The following is a 9,457-nucleotide window of genomic DNA, read 5'->3' as shown; positions in this document are numbered from 1 at the left end:
CAGGCCAAGGCATGGCTGGTTCTGGCTCGACAGCAGCTGTAGGCTCAGGCCAATACGCTGCTGAATCGGCCTCGGCAGTAGCTGCAGGGTCAGGCCAGGGTGCAGCTCGGTTGGCCTCTGCTACATGGGCGTGTCCAGATGGGTAAGTTCATGGCACTTAGTGGATTTGTATGATGTTTGTACCACTAGCAATGATCAGAACTATCTAGCAATACTCATGCATAGTTTCTTCACTTAATTGTCTCTTGAATTCACAGGATGGATCCAAATTCAAGTTATTTGATAAAAATTGAATTGTTTGGCAACAAAAAAAAGCTCAAAAAGACATCCGATGTTTCTGTTTCGAGAAGATCATTGATTGTGACTTGACAAACTATAAGGATTTCATTGAATCAATTGTAGAGCAGTACTCTCCGCGCTATTTGGAAGTTGCACATGTGCAGTACTATGATGATGCTCTAAAAATCTGTCCAGAAGTAAAATGTGACCAAGATTTAATGCTTATGTTTGAGAAACACTCGGAGACAAAGGTGGTGCGTATGATCATTGCATATTGTGATCCGTCTGAACCGTATGAGCCTATCACCGAGTGGCATAGTGATGCGCATAGCCAATCTAATAAAAATGTAGAACAAGAGGATGATACTTACCTTCGCAACCCAAGACCTGAGAATGAGCATGTTGGTGTTGATGTGGAGAATATGTATGAAGTGGATGAACCTATTCCCTTAAATGTGGTTCTTTGTCCTAATAAAGAGAAGGACAAAGACTATATTTGTGAGGATGATAGTGAGGTTGAGAGTGAAGTAGAGGATGATGAAGTAGAGGAGGTTGAAGTAGAGGAGGATGAGGAGTTGCATGAGGCAGAGCATACTCCACATGTAGAGTATGACAAATTAGACCCTCCAATGACAAAAGGCTTTACATATCCCAGCATGAAAGAGTTCAAGTTGGCACTTTCTCAGCATGCAATCAAACGTGAATTTGAGTATAACACCGAGTATAGTACCCGTCATCGGTTTAGGGGCTATTGTTCAAGACGGGATGCAGATAATTGTCCCTGGAGGATACATGCTTCTACAATAGAAGATAAGTGTACCGTGATGGTAATTGTTTAACTTTACCCATTTGTGAACATTTCTTGCATAATTGTTAAGTATTTTTAGCTAATTACATCTGTTTTCTCTTTTGAAGGTGAAGAAAAACCCATGTGGTCATGATTGCTCTAGTACAAGAAGGAAAAAGAAGACGAAGAATGGAACCAAGCATTGGGTATGTGATAAGGTGAAGGATTGGCTGATTGAAGATGCAACTCTCGGAGCAAAGGCATTGCAGAAGAAGATTAAAGAACACCACAAGGTTGACCTCCACTACAAGAGAGTATATATGGGTAAGAAGCTAGCTCTGAAAGAATTGTATGGTGATTGGGATAGCAACTTTGACAGTTTGTATAGGTTTAAAGCACAAGTTGAAATCACTTGCCCTGGTAGCATAGTTCAGATTGATCATTACACTATAAAAGGAAAAATCAGGTTTAGAAGGTTCTTCTTTGCTTTGAAACCTTGCATAGACGGATTCCTTGGTGGGTGCAGGCCATATTTGGTAGTAGATAGCACATTCTTAACAGGCAGATTCAAGGGGCAGCTGGCTAGTGCTACCGCTGTAGATGGCCATAATTGGATGTATCCACTTTGTTTTGGAATTTTTGATTCCGAAACAAATGAGAACTGGATTTGGTTCATGCAATTGCTTAGGCAAGCCATAGGATCACCAAGGGGTTTAGCCATAAGCACTGATGCCGGGCAGGCGGTGATGACAGGGGTAAAGGAAGTTTTCCCAGAAGTAGAACATAGGGAATGCATGTTTCACTTGGTGTCAAACTTCAAGAAAAAGTATCACGGAAAGGTATTTGATGACCATCTTTGGGCTGCTGCTTACTCATGGAATACATATATATTTGAGAAAAATTGGGTTGCAATGGAAACAGCAAAGCCAGCAGCAACTGCATATCTTAGGAAGTGGCACACTAGGTTGTGGACTAGGAGTCAGTTCTCAACCATTTGTAAGGTGGACTATGTAACCAACAACCTGGCAGAGTGCTTCAATAATTGGATTAAGCACCACAAGTCTTTGAACTTGGACGACTTAATGGACAAGCTTAGGCAGATGATTATGATCATGTGGAATCACCGGAGAAAAGTAGCAACGAAGTTAGTTGGCTTAATTTTGCCCCGCATAATTAAGAAGTTGAATGCAAAGAGTAGAGAGTTGAACTTGGAGGTGGTAGAAAGCTCGGAAGAAGTTGCTGAAGTTACTCAATTGGGAGGCAGCGGGTTTAGGTTTGTCGTCAACTTGCATGACAACACATGCTCTTGTAGACAATGGCAAGTTTCTGTCCTTCCTTGCAAACATGCTCTAGCATTCATCACATCACTTGTCAATGCACATATACAGAATTATGTTGACTCGTATTACTCCATTGACAAGTTTAGAGCAGCTTATGGCCAACTAATCCCTGCTATGTGTGACAAGACCCAGTGGCCTAAATCTAACCATGGATTCTTCATGCATCCACCCTTGTTAAAAGTCGTAGCTGGTCGGCCCCAAATAGAGAGGCATAAGGGTTGTAGTGAGAAAAAGAGGAAAAGTGGCCAGCACTTATGCCCTATTTGTAAGGAATACGGGCACCATTGGCACAAGTGCAAGAAGGGGAACAAAGATGACATTGCTGCTTTGATGGAGTTGAGGTAATCAACTATGCATTCTACTTTCTTATTGCATGTTAACTACTCTCTTGCATTACTGTTTTGTAATCAACTATGCATGTGAACTACTTTCTTATTGCTCATGTAGAGAACCACCAAAGAAGAGGAGGAAGACTACCAAATCAGCCGAGTTATCCATTGTGCCAAGAGGTGATGAAGCACCGGCAACCGCTATGTATTTTCCTCCAAGGTTAGCAAATCTGAATTTAATTTGTGCCAAATGAAAACTGAGTTTGATTTGTGCCAAATGAAAACTGAGTGTGCATTCATCTAATCCATAGCCAAAGCTTAGAAATTACAACCAAGAAGAAAGGAAAACATAGCCAAACTTTGGAGACTACAAACAAGAAAAATGCAAAAGGGTGTAAAAGGCGATCTTTGCTAATTCTGAATTTTAATGTCACATACTATGCATAGTTCATATTGTTATTTGCTCTAAGACTACTGTTGCCATACATGACCAAGTGCAGATCAGGGAAGGGGAAGAAGATGGAGCTTGCTAAAAAGGATGAAAGTTGTCCTATGGTGCCACCATTCGACAGCCCCGCAATGAGCACAAGAAGCAAAAAAGCTAACCCAGCCAGCCCCGCAATGAGCACAAGGAGTAGAAGAAGACTTAGCTTGTGAACTAAATTTAATTTCTTTTAGTTAGAGTCACTTCTGTTGCTGCTCAAGTCATGTTGTGTAGACTTGGACTCATATGTGAACCTTATGTCACTTTTGTGTAGTCCATATCATGGACTTGGACTATGTACGCGAACCTGGACATGATGACAATCCTTTTGTATGGCTCATATGATGTAGAGTATGATGTATGTGTGGGATTGGACTCATATGTGATCATGTATATGTTGGAAGTGATATATGTGTACTTGGATGGGGGCCTGTATGTTTATGTGCAAATTTGAATACTATTTGTTGAAATATATGTATATGTGAATTGTGTGATCTGGATGTGCATCAAATTACAGGGGAGGTTCTGCCCAAATTTTGAACTAAATTATGAAAAAACTGTTGCTTTTCACTGTGGGAAGAATTTTGATCACAAGTTCATCAGGGGTAAAATCGTCTTCTCAGGTGTCATTTCACACCGTTAGAGGTCAAAATGGATGAAAATGTTATAAAGGGAACAAATTTTAGCATTGGTGTTACATAAGGAAGAAAAAGTTTTGCAGTGTCAAATAAGGCAAAAAAATTTAAGGTAGTGTTAGATAAGGAATTCTCTCTTATTTTTGGGACTAACCTATTAACCGGAGGCCCAGCCCAGATTTGCTGTTTTATGCCTATTTCAGTATTTCGAGGAAAAGGAATATCAGACGGAGTCAAAACGGAACGAAATCAACTGGAGAAGTTATTTTTGGAAGGAAACCCACCTGATGGACTTGGACCCCACGTCAGAAGATACAGGAGGTGCTCACGAGGGTGGGGGGCGCGCCCTCCCCCCTGGACGCGCCCCCCTGCCTCATGGGCCCCCCGTAGATCCATCGACGTTCTCCTTTCACCCATATATACCGTCGTACCCTAAAACTTCCAGAACAGAACCTAGATCGGGAGTTCCGCCGCCGCAAGCCTCCAGAGCCACGAAAAACCAATCGGGACCCCTTTCCGGTACCCTGCCGGAGGGGGGATCCATCTCCGGTGGCCATCTTCATCATCCCGGCGCTATCCATGACGAGGAGGGAGTAGTTCACCCTCGGGGCTGAGGGTATGTACCAGTAGCTATGTGTTTGATCTCTCTCTCTCTCATGTTCTCTCTCGTGTTCCCTCTATGGCACGATCTTGATGTATCCCGAGCTTTGCTATTGTAGTTGGATCTTATGATGTTTCTCCCCCTCTACTCTCTTGTGATGAATTGAGTTTCCCCTTTGAAGTTATCTTATCGGATTGAGTCTTTATGAGAACACTTGATGTATGTCTTGGTGATCAACTTGCGGGTTTCGTGACATTGGGAACCTATGCATAGGGGTTGGCACACGTTCTTGATTCTCCGGTAGAAACTTTGGGGCACTCTTTGAAGTACTTTTATGTTGGTTGGATAAATCTGAGATTGTGTGATGCATATCGTATAATCATGCCCACGGATACTTGAGGTGACAATGGAGTATCTAGGTGACATTAGGGTTTTGGTTGATTTGTATCTTAAGGTGTTATTCTAGTACGAACTCTTTTATTGATTGATCCGAAAGAACAGCTTTGTGGTCGTTTCGTACCTGACCATAATCTCTATGTTTGTTATTATTGTTGAGAGAACTTACACTAGTGAAAGTATGAACCCTAGGCCTTGTTTCCTATCATTGCAATACCGTTTACGCTCACTTTTACCGCTCGCTACCTTGCTGGTTTTATATTTTCAGATTACAAAAACCCATATCTACCATCCATATTGCACTTGTATCACCATCTCTTCGCCGAACTAGTGCACCTATACAATTTACCGTTGTATTGGGTGTGTTGGGGGCACAAGAGACTTTTTGTTATTTGGTTGCAGGGTTGTTTGAGAGAGACCATCTTCCTCCTACGCCTCTCGCGGATTGATAAACCTTAGGTCATCCACTTGAGGGAAATTTGCTACTGTCCTACAAACCTGTGCACTTGCAGGCCCAACAACATCTACAAGAAGAAGGTTGTGTAGTAGACATCAAGCTCTTTTCTGGCGCCGTTGCCGGGGAGGCTAGGTAAGTGAAGGTATATCTTTAGATCTTGCAATCGAATCTTTTTGTTTGTTGTTTTAGCACTAGTCTAGTTTTAAAAGAAAACTACCAAAAAATGGAATTGAGTTTGTCTCATATGCTTCATCTTTTTAATATCTTTCGTGAGTATGATGGAAAGGATAATTGTGCTCAAGTGCTAGAAGAAGAAATCTCTAAATTGTTTGGCACTAAATCTTTGAATGATGAGCATGATTGCAATGTTGTTAGTATGAACTCCTTGAATATCCATAGTACTAATGATGATTGATCTAGTCATGATGAAAATATCTCTCATAAGCATGTCAACTTTTGTGGAGTGCATGTTTGCATGAACACACCAAATAAAGAAGATATATATTGCAAGAGGCATAAGTACTTAGAAACCAAATTGTTGCAAGAAGAGCTAGATGAATGTGCTGAAAGATTCAATATTTTTCGTGCCCCTTGTGAACTTTGCAATGAACATGGTCATTTAAAGCTCCGATGCTATTTGTTTCATGATCAAGTCATGTCCAAATATTGTGATAATTTGATTACCCTTGAGCATCATAAAGAACTTAGCCTTCTTTTGGGTTATGAAGAAATGAAACGTATAACTGAGGGTATTCCATAATTTAATCTTGATAGATTTCTTGATTTTGATCTAGAAAAGATTTATATGTATTGTGCGGTGAATTGCATTAAAAATCCTTATATTGCCAATTACATAAAGAAAAGAAAAGAAATAGAAGATGAAGAGAATACTAATGAAAGGGAAGAGACTTCCCAATCTCCTCCTATTATTTCTTATGATGAATCAGGTAACGAGGAGGAGCTTTCTATTCAACCAATCTCATCAATAAGGAGCTCAAAGAGGAAGGTTGAACCTACACCTAATGTGAAGAAGAAAAAGAAAAGAAGGAGAAACAAAGGTAAAAAGGTATCCCTTCCAAAGGATGTTGCTCCTACTACTTGTGATAATGATAATTTCTATACTATTGGTGCTATCCATAATATTAATGATGAGAATGACATATTTGAGAATATATTTGCTGAAATTAATGTTTGTCCCAAGCTTGGGGATGCTACGTTTAGTGAAGAAGATATTTTTAGTCCCCCAAGCTTTGATGAGCAAATTTATTATGATGAAAGCATGCCTCCTATCTATGATGATTATTGTGATGACAAGTATGCTTTAAAGAATAATGATAACCATGAAACTTGTCATCTTGATCTTAATTTTCAATCACATGATAGTTATTTTGTTGAGTTTGCTCCCACTATTATTCATGAGAAGAATTTTGCTTATGTGGAGAATTGTAAATTTTCTATGCAAGTAGATCATGAAAAGAATGCTTTAGGTGCTGGTTATATTGTTGAATTCATTCATGATGCTACTGAAAATTATTATGAGGGAGGAACATATGCTTGTAGGAATTGCAATAATATCAAGTTTCCTCTCTATGTGCTTAAAATCTTGAAGTTATGCTTGTTTTATCTTCCTATGCTTGTTGATTATTGTTCCCATAAGTTGTTTGCTCACAAAATCCCTATGCATAGGAAGTGTGTTAGACCTAAATGTGCTAGTCATATTCTTCATGATGCTCTCTTTATGTTTCAATTCTTATCTTTTATGTGAGCATCATTGAAATCATAATGCCTAGCTAGGGGCGTTAAATGATAGCGCTTGTTGGGAGGCAACCCAATTTTATTTTAGTTTTTTGCTTTTTGGTTCTGTTTAGTAATAAATAATCCATCTAGCCCCTGTTTAGATGTGGTTTTGTGTTTTAATTAGTGTTTGTGCCAAGTAGAACCTATTGGATCTTCTTGGATGATAGTTATTTGATCTTGCTGTAATTTCCAGAATCTTTGCGCTCAGTGCCCGAATTGTTAACAATCACCAGAACGTGATAAAATAGTGATTCCAATTGCTGCTGATCAATAAAAAAATGTCCAGGTCGTCTAATTTTGGTAGAATTTTTGGAGTTTCAGAAGTTTGCGTTAGTTACAGATTACTACAGAATGTTCTGTTTTTGACAGATTCTGTTTTCATTGTGTTGTTTGCTTATTTTGATGAATCTATGGCTAGTAAAATAGTTTATAAACCATAGAGAAGTTGGAATACAGTAGGTTTAACACCAATATAAATAAAGAATGAGTTCATTACAGTACCTTGAAGTGGTGTTTTGTTTTCTTTCGCTAATGGAGCTCACGAGTTTTCTGTTAAGTTTTGTGTTGTGAAGTTTTCAAGTTTTGGGTAAAGATTCGATGGACTATGGAATAAGGAGTGGCAAGAGCCTAAGCTTGGAGATGCCCAAGGCACCCCAAGGTAATATTCAAGGATAACCAAGAGCCTAAGCTTGGGGATGCCCCGGAAGGCATCCCCTCTTTCGTCTTCGTTCATCGGTAACTTTACTTGGAGCTATATTTTTATTCGCCACATGATATGTGTTTTGCTTGGAGCGTCATGTCATTTTCGGTAGTTTTTGCTTGCTGTTAGTTATAATAATGTTTTGCATCTTTGGTTTCAATAAAAAAGTCAAGGATAGCCTTTGCCATGCTTATTTTGCAAGTATGCATGTTGCTGTTTGAAAACAGAAAGTTTACCGCTGTTGCAAAAATTACTTAGAAAAGTCAGAGAGTGGTATAATGTTGAATCTTTTTGCATATTGAGCTCTGATAAATTTATTACAGTGGGAATTTTAGTTCGTAATTTTTGGAGTTAGGGAAGTATGATGAATCTTGCATTCTTTACAGACTGTACTGTTTTGACAGATTGCTGTTATGGTTGCATTGTTTGCATATGTTTGCTTGTTTAATGATTCTATTTAAGGATAGGAGTATTAAATATGCAGAGGCATTTAGTATGCAATGTTGAATAATAATTTTATTGATTTGCTACTGTAGAAAATGATAAGGTTTTGCATTGGTTTATACTAACCTATCTCATGAGTTCTTGTTGAGTTTGTTGTGAATGAAGCTTTTGATAAAAAGAGAAACCATGATATGAGAGGAATTAAGGAGACACAAAAGCTCAAGTTTGGGGATGCCCAAGGCACCCCAAGATATTATTTAAAGAAGTCTCAAGCATCTAAGCTTGGGGATGCCCTGGTAGGCATCCCACCTTTCTTCTTCAACAACTATCGGTTAGTATCGGTTGAGCCTAAGTTTTTGCTTCTTCACATGAGTTGTGCTATCCTTGCAATGTAATTTTATTTTGTTTTGCTTGCTGCTTGAATACAATACCAAGATCTGAAATTCTTAAATGAGAGAGAGTCTTCACATAGTTGCATAATTATTTAGCTACTCATTGATCTTCACTTATATCTTTTTGGAGTAGCTTTCCATTTACTCATGTGCTTCACTTATATCCTATGAGTAAATGGTTGAATAAGTTGAATGTCACAAATCTGAAATTGTATATGTTTCATTTGCTTATCCCATGGGGAGTAATGACTTCACATCTAAGATGTAGAGGTTGTAAATTTATTGACAGTTAGCAAGCATTCTATTAGTCCTTTGAACAATTCATGAAAGAATATTGAAGGAAGAGAGATTTCACATATAAATATATTATCATAGACATCTTTTATAATTGTGAGTACTCATTAAGTATGACATGCTAAAGAGTTGATGTTGGACAAGGAAGACAACGTAATGGGTTATGTTTTCTCGCATCTCAGTTAAAGTATATTGTCATGGATCATTCAAACATGTTGAGCTTGCCTTTCCCCCTCATGCTAGCCAAAATTCCTAGCACCAAGTAGAGATACTACTTGTGCTTCCAAATATCCTTAAACCCAGTTTTGCCATGAGTGTCCACCATACCTACCTATATGCGGTATTTACCTGCCGTTCCAAGTAAATTTGCATGTGCCAAACTCTAAACCTTCAAATCATAATCTGTTTTGTATGCCCGAATTGCTCATGTAGCAACTAGGGGCTGTCAGTGTCTTCCATGCTAGGTGGGTTATTCTCAAGAGGAGTGGACTCCGCTCCTCATTCACGAGAAAGTGGCGGTAA

The 9,457-nt window shown here is 39.0% G+C and overlaps 1 protein-coding gene across 2 annotated transcripts; it reads left to right on the top strand.

The window, feature by feature from the left end:
• The first annotated feature begins 434 nt into the window (after positions 1 to 434).
• On the top strand, positions 435 to 3,392 carry LOC147977193 (uncharacterized). Of its 2 annotated transcripts, XM_087519921.1 has the most exons (5): positions 435 to 1,106; positions 1,195 to 2,747; positions 2,854 to 2,955; positions 3,047 to 3,164; positions 3,246 to 3,392. In XM_087519921.1, the coding sequence occupies exons 1-5, from the start codon at positions 498 to 500 to the stop codon at positions 3,390 to 3,392; spliced, it is 2,529 nt and encodes an 842-aa protein (XP_087376047.1). In that variant the 5' UTR covers positions 435 to 497. The 2 variants fall into 2 exon arrangements, with proteins under 2 accessions (XP_087376047.1, XP_087376046.1); XM_087519920.1 differs by lacking the exon at positions 435 to 1,106 and having other exon boundaries at positions 1,304 to 2,747; positions 3,047 to 3,136; positions 3,236 to 3,392.
• The last annotated feature ends 6,065 nt before the right edge of the window (positions 3,393 to 9,457 follow it).

This window comes from Triticum urartu, chromosome 4A, assembly GCF_056163025.1.
Source record: "Triticum urartu cultivar PI428250 chromosome 4A, HENAU_Tu73, whole genome shotgun sequence".
In the NCBI taxonomy this organism is placed as follows: Eukaryota; Viridiplantae; Streptophyta; class Magnoliopsida; order Poales; family Poaceae; genus Triticum; species Triticum urartu.
This window is presented reverse-complemented; position numbering and strand designations above follow the sequence as displayed.